This window comes from Pseudonaja textilis, chromosome 1 (assembly GCF_049901715.1).
Source record: "Pseudonaja textilis isolate UNSWEBS1 chromosome 1, rPseTex1.2, whole genome shotgun sequence".
NCBI classification, from domain to species: domain Eukaryota; kingdom Metazoa; phylum Chordata; class Lepidosauria; order Squamata; family Elapidae; genus Pseudonaja; species Pseudonaja textilis.
Window position 1 is genome coordinate 225,662,286 of NC_141990.1, and position 27,438 is coordinate 225,689,723.

Sequence of the window (27,438 nt, forward strand, 5' to 3'; positions counted from 1 at the left end):
TTGAGGCAACTCTTGAAACTTTTAAGTTGTTCACTCCTGCAAAATAACCTCGGTTGGGTTAGAATTCTTCACAGATGCTAGAGAATAATGTAAAAAGTGAGAAATTGTGCCTTGAACTAATTAAGTGATGCAGTTCCATCTGTGAGTTGCCCCTCATATCCAGGGGGGAAAAAATCAAAAAGTGAGCAAAAACATAACATGTCCCTGTTCTACAAGATTCCATTGTCTGTTCTCTGCCCTAAGATATTTCCTGTTCTTAAGACAGGATAAGGTTTAGGTTTTTTTGTCAGATTAATCTGTTGTCTTTGTTTATCTATTGAAGACAAAGGCGCGTTTTCCCCAGGGCACCGAGTAGAGATTCTTCTTTAAGTTTTGCTATCTCCTCAGTGCAGAGTTTAGTCACTCATCCGTGCAGCTGCACACAAAGGTTATGGGTATCATACGTTCTTTCATAGAATTATACTCCTGAAAACAGCAGGGAGGCTAGAAGGATGAGGGCCATCGTGTAAAGGAGTCAGGATTGAAACTGCTTAGCCTGACTTTGGTTTGCAGCCACCTTTCATCTGGAGGCACATTCAAGAATATTGCAACATCAGAAGGAGAGACAAACTGGCTATCCCATACATGGGTGGGGTGTAATTTTTGACTCACTGTGGAGTTTGAGCAAGTTGATATGATGATTTAACCTCCGTCCTTCTTCTTGTTTCTTAATTTTTTAGAGGTGTAGACCTGATTGTTAGCCTATTTAAGATTAAAACAAGCACATTCTTTCTGTACCCTGCCACTATGGCTGTTAATAGCAAAAAGCAGAGCTGTAGCTAGGTTAGAATACTGGGAAGCTTAAGGTTAAGAAGCCCACAGCAAAAGTTTTATCACTGTTTTTATTTTCTTTCTACTTAGCCTGCCTCTTTGAATCATGCAGGTTTACATAGGGACGCAGCTTCAGTTAACATACATTGATGAGGACATTGCATAGTATAGGAGCATGGAGGCTCACAAGGTTAGGAAACTGGGTTGACAATCAGCAGGCTTATGTTCAAGACCCCTTGCAGGGCAGGATGAGTTCCCATCACATGCTCCCATCCAAGGAGTTTCAGCTCCAGCTGAAAGTGGGTGACCACAAGTAGATAAATGGGTGCTCCTTCAGCAAGCAACTTCATGGGACACGAAAGGATCCTCCAAATGGGTGTAGTGCACCGAGGTGCTTTTGACATGGAAGAACAGAGTACAACATGTGTACTGTTATACTCTGAAAATAAAGGTAATAAGAAGAAGATTGCCTGGTATCATAGTTAGAATAAGGTGGTGTGCAATATACAGTACTTCAACATACTGCTGTGTAGCTTATCTCTTTGGTGGATGTTTCCCCAGAATACCAAAGTGGCTAAATTTATATTGCGCTAAGCTTAAGTGCAATGAATTTGGTCTTTGTTTAGTATGTGATATGAACCCACCATTAACTGTGTTCACACACAACACTGCCATAGCTTCTGATTTTGGTTTGCCACTCAGAAATACTAGCTGATTGAATGTCTAGGCAGACTGGGGCCATGTTTCACAAACTATCTGACTTAGTAAGATCTGAATTGATGCAGTACAGATAGTCTTCAACTTACAATCATTCATTTAGTGACCGTTCGAAGTGACAACGGCACTGAAAAAAATGACTTGTGATCATGTTTCACACTTATGACTGTTGCAGCATCCACATGATCATGTGATCAAAATTTGGTCGCTTGGGAACTGGCTCGTATTTACGACTGCTGCAGGGTCCCAGGGTCATGTGATTATCTTCTGCCACTTTCTGAGAAGCAAAGTCATCGGGGAAGCCAAAACCGCTTAACGACCATATTATTAACTTAACTGCAGTGATTCAGTTAACAACTGTGGCAAGGGAAGTCATAAAATGGGTCAAAAATCACTTAACTCGTTTAAAGAGCAGAAATTTTGGATTAATGTGATCGTAAGTCAAGGCCTACCTGTATGTAAAACCAAAGGCTTTGGGGAGAAAACCAAGCTCCACAAAGCTGCGGAATGGCACTTGCTCCCTCCCTCCTTCTCTCTCTCTCTCTCTCTCCCTCTCTCTCTCCCCACCCCCTCTCTCTCTCTTGTAATTCTTTTAAAACTTGTAACAAAGCACTAGGAAGCTGTTGTTCCCTTCCTCCCTGTTTTCCATTTCCTGCCCTGTCTTCCGTTTTTTTGATGGCTATCAGGAAAGAGATAAGTCAGTTTGCTCCTCTTGTTTTGATGTCTAGGTAAAACTACAGAGGAAGTTTTGAAAAAATACCTGCAGAAGGTACGCCATCCTCCAGATGAGGTATGTCTGGTTCTGTCTATATAGGGCATCTATTTCTGCAAGTGTAGGGAAGCCAAGTGTAGCAAAATAGTTATTGATGCAGAGCAATATGCTTAGTATGCAGATTTCAGGGGGGGAAATTAAACTGTAACTATTAGTGGTGCAGTATGCTGGTTAACTATATATTGCTGTGTAGCTTATCTCTTTGGTGGATGTTTCCCCAGAATACCAAAGTGGCTAAACTTATATTGCACTAATGAATTTGGTCTTTGTTTAGTAGGCGATGTGAACCCATCATTAACGGTGTTCACACATAACACTGCCATTAAGTTTGGTTAACAAAATACAGCACGCACACACACACCCTTCCCGTTTTGCCCTTGGTTTACAGTGAAGATGCAGGGAAGGCCAAAGTGTCTTGAGGAATTTTGCTGAGACTGAGAGGAGTAGAACCACTGCAGATGAGGCAGATAATGCTGACTTAGATGGTCAATTCAATATCCTCACTTCCACATGTAGCTTCCTCTCATTTTAATGTTGGGGATGGCAGTGGCAGATGAACTTCTTTTAGATGTATTGTGATGACTCGGGGCGTGACATAAAAATAACCAAGTCACAAAAATAGAAGAAAGTCCCTTTAATGCCTCCAACTTGGTCTCAGTGTCCAATTATCCTCTGCTGGATATCAAACTCTTAAAGAATACAGTTTACAGAGGGAGTAAATGCAGTCCGCACCCAAAGTAAAGTTAATTTGAAATAAAAAACCCAACACATCACTCTAAAGGAATTGCTACGGCAGGCAAGGATGATTAACTGCAGACTTCTACCAGATAATGCAGAAACCACAGTTCGGAGGAAGCCAAAACACCGATAAGCTCCGATAAGAATGCGCGCTTTGCTTCCAGCAACTTTGCCATGCGCAGTTTGTCCTTTTAACCAGTCCTCCCAGCTGCAGCCCATGAAGGGGATCAGGGCCCCTTCCTCCCCTATAGACCACGCCACTCACGGTTCTCCCTTATCTGCTCCTCCCTGCATGCCCTTGGATGAAGAGGGGATGGGCCTGGGTCTTCCTCTGAATGCCCATGCAGCCTGTGCTCTTCCTCAGTTTCCTCCACAACAACCGGAGCCACATTCCCACTCCCTATCAGCTGTTCCATGTCTCCCTCCGAGTCAGACTCCAACAGTGGCATGACATGTATCTAGTTCCAAGGAGATCAATAAGACAGCAACAACTCACACCTGTGTAACTTAATCTAAACTTAATCCAGTATTTCCCAACCTTGGTAGCTTGAAGATGAGTGGAGAATTCTGGGAGTTGCATAGTCCACACATTCTTCAAGTTATCGAGATTGAGAAACACAGCTGCAGACCAAGTATTCTGATGCTTTCTCACCTAACAATTTCCTGCTTCTCTTTAGGACTGTACCATCTGCATGGAACGCCTCTCTGTTCCCTCAGGCTATAAAGGACCTCAGCCAGTCGTCAAGCCAGAATTGGTGGGCAAACTGTCCAAATGTGGCCACATGTATCATCTCCACTGCCTTGTGGCCATGTATAACAATGGCAATAAGGTATGTTCCTGGGATAGGAAGGCAGAGTTGTGGTGTATTGCTGTTCTTTGGGAAAAGACTGGGAAAACCAAGAAACTTATTCAAGGCTGAATAGCTAGCAGTCTTCATATTTAAAAAAATAAAGGCCTCTGGAGGATACTGTGACTCCATGCCAATCGTGATGTTTTGTTCTGCATTTAAAGTGGAGGAAGACACAAGGGACAAGTTGGAGCTTCAACAAATCCAAATTTGTTAAATTCATAAGCTGTAGGGGTAATACATACCATAGTTTATTTGGCTTCCTCTAAGAAATGTTGCACATGCTGTAGGAAAAGTCTTTGTGCTGCTCATCTTTAATTGTGTTGTTGATTCTTACTGTATTGTAATCCTGGAAAACAACAAGTGTAATAAGAATTGGTCCTCTGAATTGGGATCACACAAGTGGCAGTATTTCCCCGTGCTTCACAATCCCGTGGATGATTTCTAATGATCACCATCTAATAAACAGTTTTTTGATTTGCCAGTTATTGAGTTATGATTCTGTGATGGTACATCAGTCTAAAAATCTCATTATTAATGCATTGTTTGAGAGAACAAGATTCTCAGTCTCGGTTATATGCCAGTGTTTAGGCAGGATGTCTCTTAGCAGTTGAAGACTGCCTGACTTACCATTTGAAAAAAAAGCCACCATTTTAACTGCATTCTGTCATGGAAAAAAGTGATCCGTGGAAAAATGAACCAAAGCAGTAGAAATTGATTTTTTAAAAATTAAAATACTCCAAAACATTGACCACTGTGTCCCAGCCAATCAGACCAAGACACCAAATACAGATTTGCAAAGGACTGTATAGAAAAATATACATTATCAGACACAATTACTTACAGTTGTCTAGAGAGGACCCCCCCCCCCCTCCAACTCTATTTTAACAATAAAATAATCACATAAATCTAAATCTTAAGGCTTGTGCCTTAAGCTTCCACCCTTGATCTACATTCCTTCTCTCCGATAAAGTACTAAATACTCCATTTACAAGCCTGGCATTTTTATGCCCTGTTATCCTGGGGGGTGAGGGTTATGCCCATTGAACTACATTGCCAAATCTTTCTTGATTATTTAATATAATTGTACAGGAATATGATTTTGAACAGACAAAATCAACTTTTAACTAAGAAAACAAAACAAACAACCCCCACATTAACAGATGTGCTTTCAATCAATTTTCGAGCACATGTACACGGAAGTTGGATCACATATCACACTAAACTTATTTTGTTTTGGCTGTAGTTTAATGTATCCTGCAAACCATAGACTTGGGCTTATTTTATTCTTGATTTAAAAATTAAAATTAAAACTGCATTTTATTTTTGATAAATATATATGTATGTGCATGTATGTATGTGTGGGTGTGTGTATATATATATGTATGTATGTATGTATGTATGTATGTATAGATGATAGATAGATAGATAGATAGATGATAGATGGATGGATATAGAGCATATATATATGTATGTGCATGTAAGGGTGAGTGTGTATATGTATTGTGTATGTATGTGTATGTTTGTGTATGTATTTCTTTTGAGAGTGGGCATGAGAGTTTCATTTTCTTAATGTGCGCTAGTATGTTCACACAAAAAAGGGACAATAAAGGTTATCTTATTTTAAGAGGAACAAACTAGAAAAAGAATCCAATTATGGCTTTTGCTTGTTTGCTGCTGAGATCTATTGTAGTGAGTCTAGTCAATAATTTACTCAAATCAAAGGCAAATTCTGATAATTTACCGTAATTGAAGAATCTGGTTTTTCCTGACTCAGAATTAAATTGAAACTTCAGAATTCACCAGCTCCCATTTGGGATCCATGGACAGAAAGACACTCATCTCTGAGTCTCCATTTAATAGTATTTTCAAAACTTTATAGAAGCTTCACTACTGTTCCCTGGGCTAAGAAAGAGGCTTTTTCTTGTCAGCTGAGTTCAAAACATTTTTGGACCTGTGAGGGTGGATTTAATTATTGAAGGAACATATTTTCTCTCCTTTTTAAAAATTCAGTTCTCATGCTGCTTATTAAAACAAGGACTAATAATATTCTCATATTACATTTTAAAAGATAACTTGGCTCTATGCTTAAAACTGCAAACTATGATTGGAAGAATTTAACATATGTAGTTTGAATAAAATGCCTGGAGGGTCTAAATATGCAAATAGAGATAGAAGAGACCTTGTCTTCAATCTTCCTTAATCTACTTTTAGGTGGGTTTTTTTTTAATTTGAGGATGTATGAAGTTATGAAGCATTCTGGACAGTGAGAGCTTATCTTTCCACTATTCCTTTACCACTTGTTATTTTACGGTGTTGGTAGTATAATTACTTAGTGTCATTTTGATGTTTTTTTTAAATTCTGTGCTGGTGTTATTATTTATGTTCTTTGCTTTTAGGATGGGAGCTTGCAGTGTCCAACCTGCAAAACCATATATGGGGTGAAGACTGGCACCCAGCCTCCTGGAAAAATGGAATATCACCTCATCCCCCATTCACTGCCAGGACACCTTGACTGTAAAACTATCCGAATAATCTACAACATTCCACCAGGAATACAGGTGAGTTTCGAGGCAGGGGTCTTAAAAGGATTGCAATTGCAACTAAGACCATAGTGGGCAACGTGGTATTTAGATTTTAACTGTATTTTTTTTATCCTGCTCCGGTAAACCTTCTGTAAAAAGGTTTCAAACTATTCCTGGTGGCTTCATGGTCATATCTTTCAGTTTTTCCGGGAAACAAAATAGAAACCTTTAGCCACCAGCTTCTTTCAAGATGTCTCCAGTCCATGTAGTCCAAGCCAACTTAGTTCTCAGCCCTTACACTCTCAATGAGGTAATACCATCTGCTGAAGCTGAATTACTTGAGGCATATCCAAAAAAGAGGTTTTAGTTAATTTGTGTGATAGTTGACTCTGTTGGATGTGCGCTGTCTTTTACCTAGAAAAAAATAATTATTTCCTGTTCTTTCTAGGGACCAGAACATCCAAGTCCTGGGAAGAGTTTCACTGCCCGGGGTTTCCCTCGACATTGCTACCTCCCAGACAGTGAAAGAGGCAGAAAGGTAGGAGACATCTTAATACTATAATAAATATAAAAATGTGTCTCTGGAACAAAGGTCTAGTTACCAAAAACAGTGCATTCTGTCTAGGGCACGAATGTGTCGTTGACTGACATTAGAGAGTTTCTTCTGAACAACTTACACAATAGTAGCTTATGTTGCTTTGGATTCTATGAAGGAAATAGAGGCCTAGAAGGGAAAGAAGGACTGTGTTGTATTTGTTCCTAACCAACGGAGTAGTTGAGGGTGATGGAACACATATATGCACACATATATCCCCCTCCCACCCACAATTGTGAGTAATTATATCTTAGCATTGGAGAAGAGGATCCAATTTGCTAGGGAGAGTTTGCTTGTAGTTGAGTAAATAATTCAAAGCCAGTCAGTAAATGTCATGGTCTTCTCAATCTTAATCCAACATCTTCCCTATTGAATGCTCCTTCCAATGTGCTTGATGTAACCAGGAGTATTCCCCTTTGGGAAGAGGGAAACACTGCAAGAAAGTTTGAAGCAGGGAAGGCTTTGGAGCCTCTATTAGTGCTTGTAATGTTATTTCAGTTGTACAGATGTGCTCGTGGAATTTATCCATATCCATTGGGTAGATTCGCACCAGAATCCAGTTGTTTGCAAGAATATCAGTAGAAAAAAAATTGAGAGTGATTTTGCTTGGGTGATGTAAGCCCCTTCTCATTTGGATACCCTTCTAATATTCTTCCATTTCCTCCGGCAGGTGCTGAAACTGCTGTTGGTGGCCTGGGATCGGAGGTTGATCTTTGCCATAGGCACTTCAAGCACCACTGGGGAATCGGATACAGTCATCTGGAATGAGATTCACCACAAGACGGAATTTGGGTCCAATCTCACAGGCCACGGCTACCCTGATCCCAACTATCTAGACAATGTACTTACTGAGCTGACAGCTCAGGGAATAACAGAGGAGAGTGTGATGCAGGAGAAGGACTGAAAGTGTAAGAGGAAAGGGGAAGGACTTTGTCCAAGGGAGGAGTGACAAGTATAGCAGCGTGTGCATGGAACAAGCTCCCCCCTCTTCCATTGTGCCTGCTCTGTCCTCTCACCCTCCTACCGTAGGCCTCTTAAAAGGCTCAGCTGTGGTTAGGCAGCTGTGGGCTTGCTTAAATGAGGAACTCCCAGCCGGTTTTCATATGTGGCCCACAGCACCTGATGTATAAAAAGCAAACAAACCTGGGAAGGTTTGTGTGTTCCTCTTCAGCATGAGGAGGAGTGTCCTGTTGAGGCCTGAGGTTATATTAACCTCAGTACCCATAGCTACTTTAGCTTTGTATCTCAAAAACTGGGCTTGGGCCCTCTCTGGGATGCAGTCCCATCTTCTGTCCATGAACAATAAGGGATGGCTTTGGGCAACGGGCAGCTTGGAATGGCAGAATCATGTGCAAGTCAAAAAATACGGCTTTGTTTCAGAGGTACAGAAGATGGAAACCAGCCCCCTCGTTGTCGTTCCCTCCCCCCTTTCTTTCTTATCCAGCTAGGTGCCTGGTTCCATGTTGTCATGTCCCTGCTGCTTTTGTGTCATGGGCTCAATGTGAGTCATGATATACGCTGTCTGCCGGTCTGGTACTTCACTCCCTGCCAGCTTCCTTTTTTTGAGAGGCTGCATCTGTAGTTCCCACCCAAGGTAGTTGAGCAGGAGGCCTGCGTATTGCTCCTTAGGGAACTAGATTGGAAATTTGTTCTCTTGAATGCATTCCAAACTGGGTCAAGGCATGCCAAATCTCTGCGGCCCACTTAGGGTGGATGAGAGCAGAATGAATTAATTGCGGCTCGTATTTGATCTGAATGTGAAATAGGGGCAATAAATCTCTTTGGACCTGCCTGTCTCCAAAGCCAAGCCTTGTTTTTGCTCTTGTAGCTGGGGGTGTGCCGGATCAAGTTGGGCTTTGGTTGAAGTGCAGACTAGCCCTCTGGGTCAGATCACATCAACTGACTTCCCAGATCAATGCTGAGCTGTGTGTCCCAGTTTTGTTTATGAATTGCATCATTGGGGAGGCTGCTCTACGTCTAATCTGTTTCTGTTGGGGGTTAGAATCAACAGGGATCAGGGGGCTGGTGAGGGAAAGACACTTCCCTCACTTTTCCCCACAGTTCATGGTGGGTTCTTTGAACTTTCTGTATGGGGGAGTCCCCGGAAACCGATTTGAATTTATTTACCTCTTGTTTGGGGGATTTGTCACATATATTGTGTGTGGGTGTACGTATGTATGTATTTGTAATGAATGAGAAAGAGACTTTGAGGGTAGAATGTGTAACACAATGGTACTTAAAGTTAGACCTGGAGGCTAAGAACTGTCATTGATTGCCGTGGTATTAAAATAAGATTTCCCCACACACATACACACACAAACACACACCATTTTGAAAGGGCTAGGCCAGGATTAAAACCATGAGTCTGGTGATTGGGGCAGACAGGATATGAATACAATTATCAATAGATCTATGTTGTACACCTACGTATATTTGATTTGCATATTCCTCACTCATCACTTGAGACTTTCAAGAAGAGATTGGACTGCCATTTGTCAGAAATGGTGTAGGGTCTCCTGCTTAGGTGGGGGGGTGTGTGGACTAGATGACGTACAAGGTCCCTTCCAACTCTAATTATCTGTTATCTGTTATCCTCACCTCTTTCATTTCCATTAGTCTTGAGGCACTATAAAGATCTCAACAAGTGAAGTAGGTTCAAGTGAGAGTATAAAAGAAATGAGCATTTTGGTGGAGCTGACCATATGCTTATCCACATGGGTAACAGTAGATACACACACACACACACACACACACACACACACACACACATAAGAGGAAGAGCACAGAGGTCGCACAAGGCTAAGACTGCAGCGTGTAACTATTCAGGAGCTCCCAAAGTTCTCATTTTTATTGGTATTTCTTTCCAAGAAGATGGAAACATGCTCATAGGCTTGATTTCTTTAGAAAAGTTAAACTATGTATCAGTCTCCTCTTTTTGGATACCCTGATATAGAAGTTAAAACAATATCCTGCTAGCTCTTTTCCTAGTTCTCTTCTCCTAACATTAAATTCTTAAATCTTCACCATAGTAATAGTAAAAAAGGGCTATCAATGGTTCTGAAGTGTCCATCATAAAACTGAAATCCCTTTTGCAGTGAATAAATCAATAGAGCATTTCCCAGCTGGGTTTGCGGTTTCAAGCATCTTGTCTTAGTAGACGAGAATAACAAATTTCCCTTTCAAGGTTTCTTAATACCACCTCTCCCTTGTACCATATTTCCTCTATAACCATGGCATTCCCTCATATGCAACTTAATCTCCAAGATAAGGGAAAGGGCTGGGAAGATCACTTTCTTGCCATCAGCATCTCCCAATGGAAGGGGGTCAATTTGCTTTTTTCTTTTGTATTGTTTGGGCGGATTGGTTTCTTCTTTCAACTCTCCAGATTTTCTTTAAATTGCATTGTAGAGTATAAGCAACTTGATGAACGAGTCTTATCAGGAATGATAAGTTTTTGGTTTCCGAATTTTGGGTCCCAAAGCAGATTGTGTGGGCGCTGGTAGTGGGATAGGGAGCGGGAGGGTGGGATATGGGAGCCATATTGTATATTGTTTGTTGTTTGTGAACGGTGCGTTTTGCCCGTCTCTTAGTTCGTTGCCTTGCTTGAGGATGGCACCCTTGGGGTGTAACAATAAAAGGAAAATTCCACTGCCAGTTTGAATCATGTGTTGTGTTTGTCTTTTCTAAGTCTGTGCTTCTGTCTGTTGCTTATATCTTTTTGTTTCAAAAGTGATCATGTACAGTTTACTTACCTGGAGAGCCGGTAAGGGGAGAGGGCTGAGGGGAGTATTTTTTCAATCACAATAAATGTTGGAGAATCAGTTCAACAGAAATGAACAGAATTTGTTCACTACAATGGAGTAGTCCTAAATTATGTAGTAGTATATAATCATTTAGAGACAAATCGAAGTGTCCCTCTACCATGTAAGAAAATGATGTGAATGCAGAAAAACAAAAACCAACTGAGTTATAAATAAACTTGGAACATATTTATAGAGAGGCTAATTGTCAAGGACTGTATAAGGCTTTCCTGAGGGTTTCCGTGACTGCACAATTAGCAGAAATCAAAGCGTCTCTTTCTCCTCAAGCTAAAGTCGTAATGCTGGAAAAATCTGGGCTTGCAGTGTGTTGCCTCTTGTGCAGTGATTACAGAATCAAATGTTGGTCAGAACTGGGTCAGATAGAAACAAAATCCAACTCAGGCACCAGATTGAAAGAGTTTTGATTTTTTTGTTTCTTTTTTGCTTTTTGAATAACTTTTAAGGCCTTTCATACAACTTGGAATTATATTCTGTTCTATTTGTTTCCTTGATGAGAACACAATATGCCAGGCAGCCACACAGTTGCTGTTCTTACTACATTAGCTGTAATTATCACATTTCAAAATATGGCACTTGTTTTCTGAATCCAAAGATATTCTTATGCAAAAGCACTAGATATTATTTTAGCTGTCAAAATGTTTTCTCACTGAATTTCTACCTTTGCATGTTTTAGTTTTTTTATATATTACTTGAGTGCAACCTTTTTGCATCTTCAGTCTCCTTTAAGAGGGATTCCTTACATTAAGCTATAACCAGGACAATGAAATAAAATAGAAACAAGCTTTCAGAAGGTTGATGTGGTTCTTTGACTGCTCCCTAAGGCTCCTTTATACAAAATGCTGTTTCCTAAAGTGTATTTCTGTTAAATTTGTGTTTTTACAAAGAGCACAATTTATATATTTTTGCAATTTAGACTATATTTTAATGCATTACTATTCTTGCAGATTTGTTGGATCAAATAAACCAAATACATGTGATTTTCTAAGTGGCCTGCTGTGATTTTCAGGAAAATAAGGGGGACAATTCATATAACAGGTGGACAAGCACTGTGATTTAAGGGGAAAAAGAATCAAGCATGAAAGTACCTCAAGTGCAGGTAAAAATAGGTTATTGTGTAGAAGCCCAGCAAGGGCACCACAAAAGCGCATGTCCAAAGGCTGGACTTTCCTTCCAGGAGTAGGGGGAGCGACTCACTGAAACATTGTGGAAGATTTCCTTTTTCTAACACCCTTCCCACGAGGATATGCATTCATGTAAAGAAGAACTGAGCACAGAGGTCCTATTCTCAAGGGAATAAATGGTGCTAATGCACCAGACTTGTATTTTACTTGTGGGGTGAGCTCATGGGAAGGAGGAGGAAAAGAGAAAGAAACCTGTCTTGTTGGAAGATAAAAGCCCTCTCTCCTGTTCTTCATCCACACTTTGTATCACTGAATAAGATCTAACATGTGAAGTTGCTTTGAATTCTGTTCTTGTGTCTTCTCCCCATTTCCTTCTTCCGTCCATCCATCCATCCATCGAACAATATTTCAGAATGTCCCTGTTCACCAAAAAGAAGAGAAATGCCAACCCTGCCTGACATTCTAGGCAAACTATACCTATCTCTTGAAAAGAGAAATTGCCACTTACCTTTATTATTACCTAACTTGGCTCTACAGCACTGCTTGTAAAAGTCTAGAGTATAATTTTGTTAAATCCTCATATTATCCATTTTAAGTTTACAATTAGGGGATGGGGAAAATATAGCAAGTATATTTTAGCTAAGTCGCACTATCCAGGTACTTTTAAACTACAAGAGAGCATGGCAGTCTACTTTTCCAATGTTCTCATGTTGCCAGAACTAAACGCATGAGAAAAGGACAAGAAAATCAGCAGAAATTGTTCCAAAGTCTAGAATTGCTAAGCATAGAGAAATGTGGGTTACAACAAGTGGATTTTAGTCAGTGGTGGGATGCAAGAAGAAAGAAGATGATTGTGTAAGGTAAAGATCTTTACCATCGGTAATAATGATGTGATCAACCCAACTAAGATCTTGTTAACCTTGTCTCAACTTAAAAAACAAAACAAGATCTGGCTTGAGAAATATTGGGATGGGAGACTATTAAGAAATCCCAGGGGTAAATGCTAGTCTAGAGATTGTAAAAGGCACCTTAGTAGAAAACAGTGACAAACCTTCCCAGCATTATTACCAAAAGAAAGAAGTATGTTACAAAGTCATGCAGAGCTGAGTTCAACCTAGACATTCATCAATCATCTGTGAGTAGCCATTGGATTCTAGAAACAGTTACTTCCTATAAATTGCTGTAGAGCTCTTTCCCCACTTGACTAATAATCTAAAGGCAAAGTAAAAATGTAGGTTGTCACTAAATCTGAAAGTAAGACTAAATAACAGTTTGGCTTGAGTGTGTTGCATCTTACTAATGCCAAACGTTGCTGTTTTCAAAATGGCTCACTAACCACTAATTATTAAGGAGCCATGGTGGTGCAGTGGTTAGAATGCAGAATTACAGACTAACTATGCCTACTGCCAGGAGTTGGATCCTGACCAGCTCAAGCTTGACTCAACCTTCTATCCTCTGAGATCAGTAAAACGAGGACCCAGATTATTGGAGGCAATATTCTGACTCTGCTTAGAGAGTGCTGAAAAGCACAATGAAGTGGTATACAAGTCTAAATGTTATTAAGGACTTTAAACACAGGCTAAACAATAGCTTCCCCATGTTCTTTTGAAGACAGGAGGGATACTCCTCTTGATTTAAAATGGAAGGTTTTCCACAGTTTTTGCAATCGGCTATAGTGAGATAATAGATCTTGTCACACCTGAAGGCTAAAACAGATTTGCATAAGCTTTCCACATTTATATCTCATAGGCCATGTTCTACAGCAGTTTCCCTAAATTGTGAAGCTCTCCAAACGGGACTTCAGCTCCTAGAATTCTCAGCAATGACCATGCAAGGTGAAACATTCTGGGAGATGAACTCTGCATATCTAGAGGGCATCCTGGTTGAAGAAGGTTGTCCCACAGGTGATAAACCCAAAAGAGCAGATGCTGGGAGATAGCAAAAGCTTACATCTGTCAGGCAGTGCTTGCCCGTCCACATTTCTGATTGCAGTGACTTCCTGAAGAAGTGCACCTTGGATGCCATTGCAACTTCTGTGCTTTTTAATGAGCTGTCACAAGAAAGAAGGTCAATCCACATACCATGCCAGCAGGATCATTTCTGATTTATTCTTACATTACTGATTTGGGCATGGTGTGGCAGTATAAGACACAAAAGGCACAGAACAAAAAATATGACACGAATGCTTATTTACAAGTCTTATTTATAGCGTCTTCATGTTGCCAACCTGAGATTTGCACATATTCTCAAAGGTTGTCAAAATAGCTTTAACCAAATACATTTATCAAACTTTCAGCGTGAATTAGATTGCTCATAGTGATGTTACAATCTTTCTCCAGCTTTTTAAACAGCATTCAATGACAACAATTTTCTTCCGTGTGCCCAAAGTAATCCCCCTAATCCACACATTTTTTAACTTGTAACATCCAAGCTAACTAAATGCAACAGTAGGACACATGTGGAATTATTTTGGGTGATGGGTGCCCTTGAGCCAATCTGCATGGGACCATCGCTCTTAAACTCCAGACCTGCTGTTGCCACTTGATGTCAAAGCAGCCATTCAGAGAGACCAGTGATCTGGCTCAGGGTAGGGCAACTGCCAATATTCCTAATCAAATGGAAAGCACATATTTTTTTTGTCCCTGATTTTGCATCTAACTCCTGAGTAGAGAGAAAGACAGTAGAAATTTCTTTAGGGTTATAAATTGCTTGTAATAAAGAGATGAGTCAAAGCCCACAGCAAAGCTTGTTGGGATACAATAATCTCAAACCTTGGATCCAGTCAGTATGACTAATGGCCATACCAGAATTTTAGAACTTATAGGTAAAAGGCATGAAGTTAATAAGCCACTAAACTGGTTGTTTTTCCTGCTCTGGCTGGAGTGTATCCTCCTCCTCCATTTCAGGCAGGAGGCCATAAACAGGATTATTCGACATCAGACATGTCTTCTCTCCCTCTGTCTTGCTAAACTCCCTTTTCTTGTACCTCTTACATACACGGACAACTAGTCCGATTAAAGCGGCCAAGCCAGCAGTGGCTGCAATGGCGATCCCTGCTGCTTCTCCCTTTGACAGACCCCTACCAGCATCCCCACCACTCTTCAGGTAGTGGAGCACCTCCTCCAACTTCCATTGCTGAGTCTGTGGATCCTTGACCCAGGTCTGATCCCCATTGCTGCTTGTAACAAGGATGAAATCGGTAGCAAGGAAGCTGATGGCTGGCTTGCGAGTGAAGGGGGGCAGCCGGGCTTGAGGTAAAGGCTTATCTGTAAAACGGCCAGCTTGGACACAATATTCCACTTGACACCCATCGCTGATCAGAGCCAGGTGCTGGCTGAATCCTGCCGGACACCTTTTGAGATATGAGTCATTTTCTGTCCCATTAAGCAATCCGGACAGTGGGTTTCCAATTTGGCAACTAAAGAACCCCCCAAATGGCACCGAATGTCGCCTTCCCCTCTCATCACTACTCACACAAACTTTGAGCTGGTCAAAAAGCTTCAGTGGGTAGTACCTGGATGGACAGGACTGAGCATTAGTGACAGGATTGGTACTCTTGGCACTGAAGAGTCCTCCAAAGAGAAATGTGGAGGTTTCAGAGACCGGGCCTCTCACTGCACACCAGTGGGAGCTAAACTGCACTTTGGAGAGAGTGAAAATGTCGTTGCAAATCCACTTGCAGAAAAGTTTCCAAAGAAAGCAGTCTCGACGGCAATCTAAGTGGCTGAATCCTTCCTCATGTTGTTGAGATCGCAGTTTGATGGAGGTGTAACCCACAGGGCAGGAGAAGTCTCCCGTGAGGGGGTTCTTCTGCTCAAGGGCTTGGCAGAGCACATCAGCATCAGGGCCTTCTAATTGAGCACACACTTGGTAGACTCCTCCAAAGGTAAAATTGGTTGCCGTCCCTTCACAGGTGCCATCATCCACATTGGCATAGAAGTTGAAGTTGGGTGAAGCTGGATTTATGCAGCCGGGATAAGTGTTGAATGTATAATAGCGGTCAATGGCAGATTCTATGGTCTTGGACAATTTCTTCAGAATAGGGCTGGGAAGTCCTGGCAAATTATCCGGGGTGATGAAGAATGGTAAAGGCAAGCCTGAACGGTCAAGAGCCACCAGCTGATTGGTGATGCTTTCTTGCCAGGTTTTCAGGGTAATCCCAGGGTAAAAAGGCAAACCCCCAAAGCTCTCCACTCTAGAGCTAGTACGATTGCCTTGGTATTGTTTGGTTAAATTGTCTTCTGTGCCCACTGAAACACCCACATTAAAGTTGATGATGTTGTGGAAAGAGATACCAGCTGCAGCAGTGATAGCACTTCTCATGGATTGACCATCTTTCACAAAGGTAGCTTTGATATAGTCCTCCTGAACAAGGCTGGCTCCAACATCTACTCCAGTGAGAACATGAGTGCCATAGTTCAACACTAAGATTTCTGCCAAGTAGTTAGCCATTTGAGTCTTGTTTTTCTCCAGCTGGTTAGCAATGGTGACAAGCTGTTGATGGAAGCCTTCATCTAACTTTGTGGTCAGGTCCATTTTTACAGAGTACATCAAATTCCTGATCTGAACTTTTGTGGACACAGACTTATCTCTCACTTGGTGCGTTTTCGCCCTGCGGAAATCACTGGAGAACCTGCCATTGATGTGGGAAAAAGACAGCCCTGCATTGATGGAAACAGCAGTGGTACATTGATAATCCATCCAAGACTCCGTGATCTCCGAGTTCATCTCCAGCAAGCTTTGTTTAAGAGCAATGGTGAAGAAGTCATTGGGGATGATGTAAGCCCCATCTTTTGTAATTTTACACAAAGAGTAATTGAGGTTCATCACTCTTCCCATATCCAAGTTCCTCAGGTTATCCCAGCCACCTCCAGGAAGAACTCCCAACATAGGACGGTTCAAGGCTTCTTGGCACTTCTGAAATCCAGTACCAGGAGGATGCCACTCTGGTGGTTCTCGTGCACAGCATGTCCATGTTATGAACACCAAGGAGAGAGAGATTGCCGTAGAAAGACTCATGGGTGCAGCAGTGCAGAGGACTAACCATTTGAATGGTTGAATCTGCCTTTTCGGCTGTGGCTACCCTAGCAGGGACTTACTTCTTATGCTAAGATTAGGAATTGAAACATGAAACAGATGATGCCTCTTTGGAATTGATTCCCTCTACCCAGCTCACAGGCAGCTGTTAATACCTTCACTTCCCTAATGAAAAAAAAAGGCAGCAAATGGAAGTTTAGGTATCCTTGTCAAATCGTTAGATAAACTATTACTAACATAGATATTAAAAAAACACAAGCGAATTCTATTTGATCCCAGGTAGCCTCAATACCTCTAAAACTTAATATTTTACATTTCCTGAAGCTTTCTGAACAAGAGTTCTTTTAACAGATTTCCAATGCAAGCTGTTTTGTTTCTCATTTCTTGGCCCTATATCCCATATGCTAAGTAACTTATTTTCACAACCTCTAACCACATGAGAACTGAAATCCAAATTCATGGCCATTCCATTATTTCTATTCCCAGCACATGGCAATACTAACAGCAGGATTTGAAATCCAGGATAGAAGAAGTCATAGTAATGAAAGAACATAGGATTGTGGGGAATTGAGAATGAGACCATTTTTTCCCACCTACTTCCCTCCACCACAAAAGGATGCATAGTTGCCATTTCTTATTGTCATAAAGGCATGATAATACAAACTGTTAATACAACAATCAAAAGGCCATGGGATAGAGAAAACTAATTACTTCACATCTGAATTAAACTCTTGCATTGTGCCTTTTACCAAAGCACAATTATATTTCTGTTTTTACTAGTCAGGATTTAACAGTGCAATTCTCCAGTCCTACAAGCACGCTAGTGAAAATAGCATATAAAAATGCTACATAGATTAAATTGATTGCAAAAATATAGGCATAGATTTGCATACATTTCTTGGTGCACAATACTTTTTTAAAAAATCACAAATTATGATAAGAAATTAACTGACTATTGAAAAAAATTAGAAACTAAGCAGATAGATTTTTCAAAGGAACTATGAAGTCAGTAAGGATAGATTGTGGACAAGATTCTATTGTATATGACTTCCACCTTGTGTCACAAAGTAACTCAGATCACTCATTAAGTGAGTGAATAATTTGTTCTTCTGGCATAAATATATTTTTGAGAACTTGAGTGATAACCAGGGGTGGGATACGACAGGGTTAACTACCGGTTTGGGATTTATGAGCTTCCCTGCACGCTGGGAGCTGCACGCCTGTAAATCATCATCAGCACGCTGGGTGCAGAGAAGCAGCCTTTGAAACAGCCCTCTTTTCCTGCTTTTTTAACTGCAGCTGTGCCTTGTTCGGCAGCTGAAGTTGAAAAATCAGGAAATAAAGATCAGGTAAGAGCCCGGGTGTGCGGGTGGGCAAAAACATTAGCAGACATAGAACCGGTTCTGTGTCTGCTGCTCTTCAGAGCTACCGGTTCTACAGAGGTGGACACAACCGGTAGAAATCCACCCCTGGTGGTAACTGCTGGTTTCCTCTTCATAAAGAATGGTGTGTTGTTAATCTTTACAGACTGTTCAACTCCAAAAGTTAGGAAAATCAAGGAAATATCATGGAATTTGGAAAAGATGCCATAACAAGAAACTTTAGTTTGGCATCTTAGCTTCACTTACATCCTGCCAAATTTAAATATTTGAAACAAGAGCTGGAGATGTCTTAATCTAGATCAAGATGGCTGATTACTCCCACTCTCTACCACAATGATCAGTAAGGCTATAAGTACTATAAGTACTAGGATATTTGTCCTGTATTAGTAAGCTGGTGATATACATCTACAACAGGTGTGTCAAATTGGATTTCTTTGAGGGCCAGATCAGCATTGTAGTTCTCCTCTGTAGGCCAGTGGAGGGTTGGCATGGTGGCAGGACAGATGCCTCCTACAGCACTCTGCCAGCCAAAATGGCCCCCCCTGCACCTTGTTTTTGCCCTCCATGGCCTCCTAAAACGCCTTGTGGTCCATTTTCGAGCCATTTTTGGGACGCTTTTTCATCCTATTTTTGGCCTGTATTCTGCCTGTTTGGGGCCCGTTTTTCAGCCTGATTTTGGCCCGGTTGTTGTCCTGGTTTCGGCCAGCACAGTGCTGCAGGAGGCCATGGTGGGTGAAAACAAGGCCCTGAGGCCCTGCACGCAGCCTGTTTTAGCTGCCAGAGGCACTGCGGGCTGGTCCCTTGATATTTCCAGCTTGGCCCCATGGGCCGGATTTAAGCACCCCATGGTCTGGATCCAGCCCACGGGCCTTGAGTTTGACACCCCTGATCTAGAAGAAGAGGTAAGACACACACGGATGCTAGCCCAAATGTTTGCTTCGCTTTGATTGCTTGCAAACTATTGGCAGTCCCAGCATGAAAGAACTTTCTATTCCACTCCCTATTCAGTTAGAGAAAATGCTATTCTGATAGATGTAAACTCAGATAGAAGAGAAAATCCACAATCAGCTGGAAACGAACACATCTCAGGTCATCAGGCTCTTGGATCATAAACAACATCTATCTGAGCATCTTCCTCCGGATGTGTGCTGGCAGCAAAATGGGATGGAATGAGGGAGGAGAATTATGTGCTTTGAGTGAGATGGAGAGAATCCTGTGCACAAGGGAAACTTGAATTAAATGGCTTGGCAAACAATGAATTGTAACATAATGAGATTGCCAGATCCTGTTTTGATTTTTTTTTAAAAGGCATCTCCTCCCCTGAACTTTTGGTGATTTCTATCTCTGCATTAACAAGAATTTTGAGAGGCTGAATGTTCTTCTTCCTTACCACATAGATTTTCAAGGGCCAGAGTTGCTTTGCATAATGGCCCAATTTTTAATACAGTCTTAAATTGATGGCGCTTTGAGCCCATAGATTTAAGGGTATTGACATCAACCCTTTGTTTCTATATTATCCTTGTGTGATGTAATCTGTGCTTGCAGCAAACAGATTCACAGGCATATACAGTGCAGCAAAGGTTCTTAACCTCTTTGTGCCATAGACCCAGAGGTGGTATTCAGTAGGTTCTGACCAGTTCTGGAGAACCGGTAGTGGAAATTTTGAATAGTTTGGAAAACTGGCAAATACCACCTCTGACTGGAGATTTTAAGGCATCCTTCCCCTGCCATGCCCACCAAGCTATGCCCACAGAACCAGTAGTAAAAATTTTTTGAATTCCACCACTGCATAAACCCCTTCTCAGAAGCATGCCTTTAAATGCACAGCATGCCTTTAAATGCACACATATATATATATAGAGAGAGAATACAGAAGCCTGATGATGGCAGATGAGATTCTGCCGAAACATTGCTACAACTTTAAAAGCACAACCACAATGACGTGGGAAAATACCCGAACAAAGCTGAATACCATACATGTAAGTACCATGAAAACTTAAGAATATATATATATATATATATATATATATATATATATATATATATATATATATATATATATATATATATATATGGATCTTTGGTTGTTCGGGTTTTCTATCGCCAAAACCGAACACTTCAGCAGCAGAATAATCAGAGAAGCCATAAAGATAGAAAAACGCCCACACAGCATGAACAAACGAGATGACACCTCCCGCCTTCCAGCCATTTGGAAACCCGCCCTCATGAACAGACGAGTACCTAACATGAAGAAGGACACCGGACCCACACCCATGAGAGCCACACAAGATGCCACCACCACACTTCCATGTAGAAAACAGACTCCCACCCATTCAGAAAATGAGAAACGACCATGGACCAGAAGCTGCACTGCAGCTGCATCACTACCCACTTCAAACCCCTCTGAGCCATACATGAAGCAAACCGACACCCACTATGAAGATGCAGCAGGACCAACCAAAGATCCACATATAAATACCCGCGAGAACCTCAGAAAACATATATATATATATATATATATATATATATATATATATATATATATATATATATGTGGATCTTTGGTTGTTCGGGTTTTCTCCCGCGTAAGATTCAAGTATCTAGGCAACGTTTCGATGAAGTCTCATTCATCATCTTCAGGCTTCTGTCTCCGGCTCTGTGCTTCTCAGAGTAATGTGAGATTGCAGCTGCTTCCTCCTTTTAACTGCCAGTGGGGGTGGGACTTGATTGGGTGTGGGCTTGGCTGTGTTCTGATTGGGTGGGGGTGTGTTCTCATTGGTAGGGGGTTTGGCTGTGTTCTGATTGGTTGGGGGGTTAGCCGTGTTCTGATTGGTTGGAGGCGTGTTCTGTTCAGGTGGGGGCTTGGTTGTGCTCAGGTTAGTCTTAGTTGCTGGGGGATTTGAGCTGGTGAGTTGTGATCTTGCTGTTTGAGACACGACCATGGACCAGAAGCTGCACGGCAGCTGCATCACTACCCACTTCAAACCCCTCCGAGCCATACATGAAGCAAACCGACACCCACTATGAAGATGCAGAAGGACCACGAACTCAAGCCAAACAGCAAGATCACAACTCACCAGCTCAAATCCCCCAGCAACTAAGACTAACCTGAGCACAACCAAGCCCCCACCTGAACAGAACACGCCTCCAACCAATCAGAACACGGCTAACCCCCAACCAATCAGAACACAGCCAAACCCCCTACCAATGAGAACACACCCCCACCCAATCAGAACACAGCCAAGCCCCCACCCAATCAAGTCCCACCCCACTGGCAGTTAAAAGGAGGAAGCAGCTGCAATCTCACATTACTCTGAGAAGCACAGAGCGGAGACAGAAGCCTGAAGATGATGAATGAGACTTCATCGAACGTTGCCTAGATACTTGATCTTACGCGGAGAAAACCCAACAACCAAAGATCCACACATATATATATATATATATATATATATATATATATATATATATATAGATTTGGTTGTTCGGGTTTTCTCCCGCGTAAGATTTAAAGTATCTAGGCAACGTTTCGATGAAGTCTCATTCATCATCATCAGGCCTCTGTCTTCGGTTCTTGCTTTTCAGAGTGATGTATATATATATATGTATGTGTATATATATATATATATATATATATATATATATATATATATATATATATATATATATATATATATTTTTCATACATTAAAAAGCAGCAAATCTGCGCTATACCTATTGATCATATTGAAACTTTGCTCTAATTATAGGGAGACATTTGGTAGCTCTTCTAAAAGTAGTTCTTTGAAAAACCATTAAATCAGTTAGTGAAATTCACAAAAAAAAGTTAGTGAAGATAAAGTAATTTTATTTTAATCCAAGTTTGCAATGGCTCTGAATTTGTGGGTCTCCAATAGTAGGTCCTAGGTTAGATTCCTGCATTAGAACAATCAATGTGAGAAACATGGCTATGCGGTCACTTACGGACTGACTCTTTCCATGACCTGAAGTCTGAGGCAATGGGAGGCCTAACAAAGCCCATTTTGTTTTCCATTTAGAATAAAGTGCTACTCACAGCTTTATATAGTGTCCTATAGTCACTAATATTTTTAATATTTTAATATTAATGTTTTTAATATTTAATATTAATGTTTTTAATATTTAATATTAATGTTTTTAATATTAAGACTTAAAAAAGAGAAGGAAAAAAGAGCAAATGCTATTCCCTTCTAGCACTGATGATGTTACCTAATTTGGTAATGAAATGTCTGCAAGAAAACCACCGAGCTCAAAGAGCACCAAGGACCCCACAGATTTTAATAATCCTTCTGTAGTCACCTGCTTTCCACGCACAAAATATATCAAGTCACTTATGAGAGAGTGAAAAATACTTTGGCTTAATGTCATAAATTATCTCCAGATTTCAGTTCTCTGTCTGTGTTTGCACATGATCCGAGTGCACAGAGGAAGCTGTGTACAAAGGTGGAAGTGAAGGCAGAAATGAAATTACAAGCATCCTGGCTAAGTGAATTTCAGTTCATAGCCGAAATATGTACAGTGGATGGAGTGTTCAGTGGGAGGAAATAGGTGCGGTGGGAGAATGAACTGTTCCATAAATGGTCTTTGTGTTGCCACTTAATCCCTAATTCAATTGGATGGGGCATTTAGGGTGTGGGTGGGATGGTTAAACATGACATCTGCTCAGATTCTTAGAAAAGAAAAAGTTGTCACGGGCTTTCAGCATTACTCACTGAACTTGTCACATTAATTTCACAAAGAACAATGCTTTTGTTTTTCTCAGGTGTCTTTGGTGACTTCCTTGTTCCTAACTTCTTTTTTTCAGAACAGATTCAGCTGAGAAAGATTCTAAAAGGAAATTCTGAGTGGCAGGTCAGTCCTCACAGCTGGCGACTTAAAGAGTTAGAAACACAGGTCAAGCATAATTAACACAGACACACAAGACAAATAGCAAAATTTGGATTTTGTGAAATAGAATCTAGGAACCTTGGGGAAGCATATAAACCCATTTACCTTGCCAAACTAAGCAGGGAAGTTTTATGAACTTTAGTGGAGATGCAGAGGGTTTGCCAGACACAATAAAAGTCTTCTGATAACAGAACAGAGCACCATCCTCATTTAACTTTTGATCTGCATTCCTAACTTTTTAAGCAACTGGAAATAACATGACTCAGATTTTCCTGACATAGCAGCCTGATGTGTAGAACATCCCAATCAGCAATAAATGCTCGGTCGCTGGGAGTGCAGCCTAGTCCATTTGCGCCCTTTGAATTGGAGAAGGCTAATCTAGGTCAGTCTGCTGTATATGTCCTTTAAACAGCAGCAGCTCTTGCTTTTTAAAAGATATTCTTCAAATGAAAGTTAAATTCTGATGTGTCCTGATAAACATCATTTGTATTTAACATCCCCTTTGTTTCTTTAGTTCATTAATGAGAAAAATAACATTGTTATTTCAGTTCATTTATCAAAGGGAATTCTCAAACAAAACAAAATGTTCTGTTCCTTAGTAGAACTTCTATGTTTTTATGGTAATGACATCTCCTGGAGAAGCAAATGTTTATTTTTGTCCTGAAGGAGGTCTAGTCTTGCGCTTATTTTCATAAATCTCCATTACAATTTTTAATAGAAATGAATCGTTAGGTGGAAAATTCCAGTATATACTGGAAATGTCTATTCGGTTGGCAACAAGAGTATACATAGGAATTTATTTTTTTGAAAGTAGATGTTTTTATTTATTTGGTAATTTATATCCCATCTTTATTATTTTTACAAATAACTCAAGTCACATATCAACACACACTCTTCCTCCTATTTTCCCCACAACAACAACTCTTTGATGTGAGTCGAATTCCTGGCCCAAAGTCACCCAGCTGGCTTTCATGGCTAAGGCAGGACTTGAACTCGTGGTTTCTTGCTTTCTAGCCTGGTGCCTGAACCACTACGTCAAATGGCCCTATTTTATTACTGCTGTCACCAAGAGTGATGGAACATGACTACTTATTCCAAGAAATGTATTGCCTATGTCTGTGTCAATTCATTTGAATCTCTTCCCAAGTGATGGGCGACAAAATGTATAGATTTTACACAGTATGCTGTCTTTGAATGATATTCAAATAAAGAAGGAAAACACCAATACAGCTAAGTTTTAAGTTAATTTAACTTAAACCGCATTCATGTGTTGGGAACAGATAGAAGTAACAGGATCACAGCAGAACAATATTTTGTCAGGGCTTGTTTCTGCCACAATTAGTTACGAGTGGAAAAAGTCCCTAAATTTTGGTTCCTGTAATCTAAGGTAACTCTTTGATTTCTTTTCATGACATCTATGGGATTGTTTGTTCACTTTGATCCTGTATATTAATAATGTATCTTAATATGGAATCTGAAGTTTGAGTACATACTTTTTTTGAAGACTCAGAAAGTCCCCGTCCTGTCCAGAAGGCTGGTCTTTCATGCGATGTGTTTAAATCAAAGCAAAATCATAGCAAAAGCAGTGAAATGGGATTTAAAACCAACAGATTCTCTGTCACTATTTAAGTTTTATTTTAAATTCCTGTAAGGGAGAGTGGAAGCAAATAAGAAAAAAATGTGTCACCCGCTAAAATCTTGGTTGGGTTTTTTTTTCCCATATCCTTCCACAAAATATTAGGTATACTGAACTAAAGAAGACTGTATAATTTTTTTTTCTAACAGTGCATTTACATTTCAGATGAGGAAACACTTTGAAAGCATAAGCATTACTTCCAGATTAAATTTTATAGATTTTATATAGATTTTATAGATATAAATTTATTTGTTGTCTGCATGTATGTGTGTATAAAATCATTTATGTATATTTATGTATATCATATATGACTTATGATATATTTATGTATTGATTTTTATTTATATATATTTATTTATACATGAACAGTTTTAATTACATGTATATTTTTTTTATTAAATATTGGTTTAAAGGGAAGATAAAAACTAATACAAATTAATATAAAGTAGGAAAAAGAAGCCACAGCGAAAACTAAAAGTGTAAGAAAGAAAGAAAAAGAAAATAGAAAAGAAAGAAAAACATGTAGGTTTCATTAAAATCAGTAGAACAAGTTAGTCATGACATCACCAGTATCAACGAGTCTTTCTCCCCCTCTTTTTGGCACCTTCTAATCACTGTTGACTTCTGGTGGCTGCTTGGACTAGGTCCTCCAGAATCCTCCCATATATGGACTCTAATAATCTGTAATGCGTATTATGGATAGCTAATTTACAGCACCTGTCCATCATAATTTTCTAACCACAAACTCTTAGTACTTTAACAGATCTTGGAATAGTGCACTTGTGATCTAATAACGCCTGGATTTGACAATTGCTAGAAACAAAGAGTAGTTATGATATTTGATAACTCAAATACAGCAACATGGCAGGAATGGCCTCTTGTCTGCATCTGTCTCTTTGGAGACAAATACACACCAGTCTTGTGTGATTAAATAAGCCCTGACTAACAATCCTGAGATGTTTTTGGAGAGGAAAGACCAGGTCTCCTGAGTGGAAGAGGGCATTGCTCTGTATGAATCAGTAAATTCTTGGGTTCAAGAGATGCTTAGCTTCAACAGACAATTCTTCCCAATTTGTTGTCTAACAGAGAGATGGTGGATTTATTTGTGTGTATTTTGTGCCTTCAAATCAATTTTGACTCCTGATGCGTCTCTTTAGATGCTACAGTTTTCTTGGCAAGGTTTCAGAAGTGGTTTGCCTTCTCCCTAGCGCTGAGAGAGCGGGGGACTGACTGCTCCAACATCATATAGCTAGTTTTTTTTGGCAAAGGTGAGACTCAATTTCCCAGTCTCCTGGCCTTAATTTCTACACCAAATTACTTTTCTAATAGAGGGTGTAGTAATCTTGTAGAATCTAATGGTGATTTGTGATCTCCACTTCTGACCCTCATTTTTGTGTACTGCAAATATTTGAGAACAAAAATAACTTGATCTACCTGTCTTGCTGCACGTCCTACAGTAACACAAATTCCCCCACCCTATCCTCCCTCAAAAAAGGAGGAAAATTGCCTTTCCCATCTGCTAAAAGAGATGTTGAAAAGATGGAGGAAACTGACAAAACCTAGTTAATTTCACCCCCTCCCTGTTATTTTTTTCTGAAGGAGAAGTAAGAAATATTCACAGTAGCCTCTCCCTGACCTGTTCTGGGGATCCAGGAAGTCTGAGGTAACAGTTTCCCATGTTGAGGAATGGAAGTGCAGAATCCTTTGAAAAATCCATTTCAATCTTCGTTTTAGTATACTTTTTAACCTATCACAGTTGACTCAATTTAGTTCTCCAACTCTGCAGAAGGTTGGGGTGACACTGAAGTCCAGTGGTGTCTTTAAACAATTTGCATGGAAGGATTCTCAGGATCAACATTTAAAACAATCCATTGTAGTATAGGCTTTTGTAGGCTTTTTGTAGTCCAATGTTTTGATTCAATTTTAAAGTGTCATGCAATGTCTTATTTTTGCTGCGGTAGACTTCACCCAAATCCCTTTCAGGAAGTTGTGTTGAGTTTGTATTCCACTTCCAGTTTTGAGTTTCAGCCATGAGACTTTATGTAGGTAATTTACTAAGTTAAACAAAAACTATTTGGTCTTGGTCTGGTCAAGTGTATTTTCTCTATTATTTTGGAATTTTAAAACTATTTTATTGTCTCCAGTAGAACCACATGCAAACATCTACATTTAAGAGTATCAACAATGATATAATATTAAAAGGTAATGAAAGAAAAAAAAATTGTCTTAAACAAACTGACCAAATTGCTCAAAAGTCCCTTTGAGCACAGTCTTGTTGAACACAGATTGAAATATTGACAAATAGCATATATCAACAAGTCAGTGTTAAAATGAATATCTTGCTGATTGATCAATACATTCTCTCACCCAAGTACAGACACAGATATTGAACCAAGCTGATCAATGAAAAAGAAGAAAATGGATGAGGGATGAAAAAAGTAAGCCACTGTTGTAATGAAGTCTGCAATTTATAGTTTGTTTCCTATAGTTCCCAAGATAAAAACAGGCACCAGGTAAGTTCTAATTAGCAACTG

The 27,438-nt window shown here is 40.2% G+C and overlaps 2 protein-coding genes and 1 long non-coding RNA gene across 4 annotated transcripts in view; 1 reads left to right on the forward strand and 2 right to left on the reverse strand.

Moving 5' to 3' along the window:
- The window catches only part of DTX4 (deltex E3 ubiquitin ligase 4), a 41,711-nt gene extending 31,045 nt beyond the window's left edge, over window positions 1-10,666 (forward strand). For both annotated transcript variants that reach the window (XM_026719690.2, XM_026719691.2), the window contains exons 5-9: window positions 2,256-2,317; window positions 3,715-3,867; window positions 6,285-6,446; window positions 6,859-6,948; window positions 7,676-10,666. In XM_026719690.2, coding sequence (XP_026575475.2) covers window positions 2,256-2,317; window positions 3,715-3,867; window positions 6,285-6,446; window positions 6,859-6,948; window positions 7,676-7,909 — 701 coding nt within the window. In that variant the 3' untranslated portion in view covers window positions 7,910-10,666. The remainder of the gene's footprint in view (window positions 1-2,255; window positions 2,318-3,714; window positions 3,868-6,284; window positions 6,447-6,858; window positions 6,949-7,675) is intronic.
- Window positions 923-26,832, reverse strand: LOC148128056 (uncharacterized). The gene is made up of 3 exons (XR_015740860.1): window positions 26,541-26,832; window positions 4,131-4,234; window positions 923-1,249 (listed from the first exon to the last, which is right to left on the reverse strand). It is a non-coding gene; the product is annotated as an uncharacterized LOC148128056 (long non-coding RNA).
- MPEG1 (macrophage expressed 1) lies at window positions 14,635-17,067 on the reverse strand. The gene has a single exon (XM_026719642.2). It carries the CDS (start codon window positions 16,964-16,966, stop codon window positions 14,798-14,800), a length of 2,169 nt encoding a protein of 722 aa, XP_026575427.1. The 5' UTR covers window positions 16,967-17,067; the 3' UTR covers window positions 14,635-14,797.
- Window positions 26,833-27,438: the final 606 nt, after the last annotated feature.

Bases quoted from the DNA above. Each gene is read 5' to 3' on its own strand.
- MPEG1 (XM_026719642.2), bottom strand. From the start codon at position 16,966: ATGAGTCTTTCTACGGCAATCTCTCTCTCCTTGGTGTTCATAACATGG.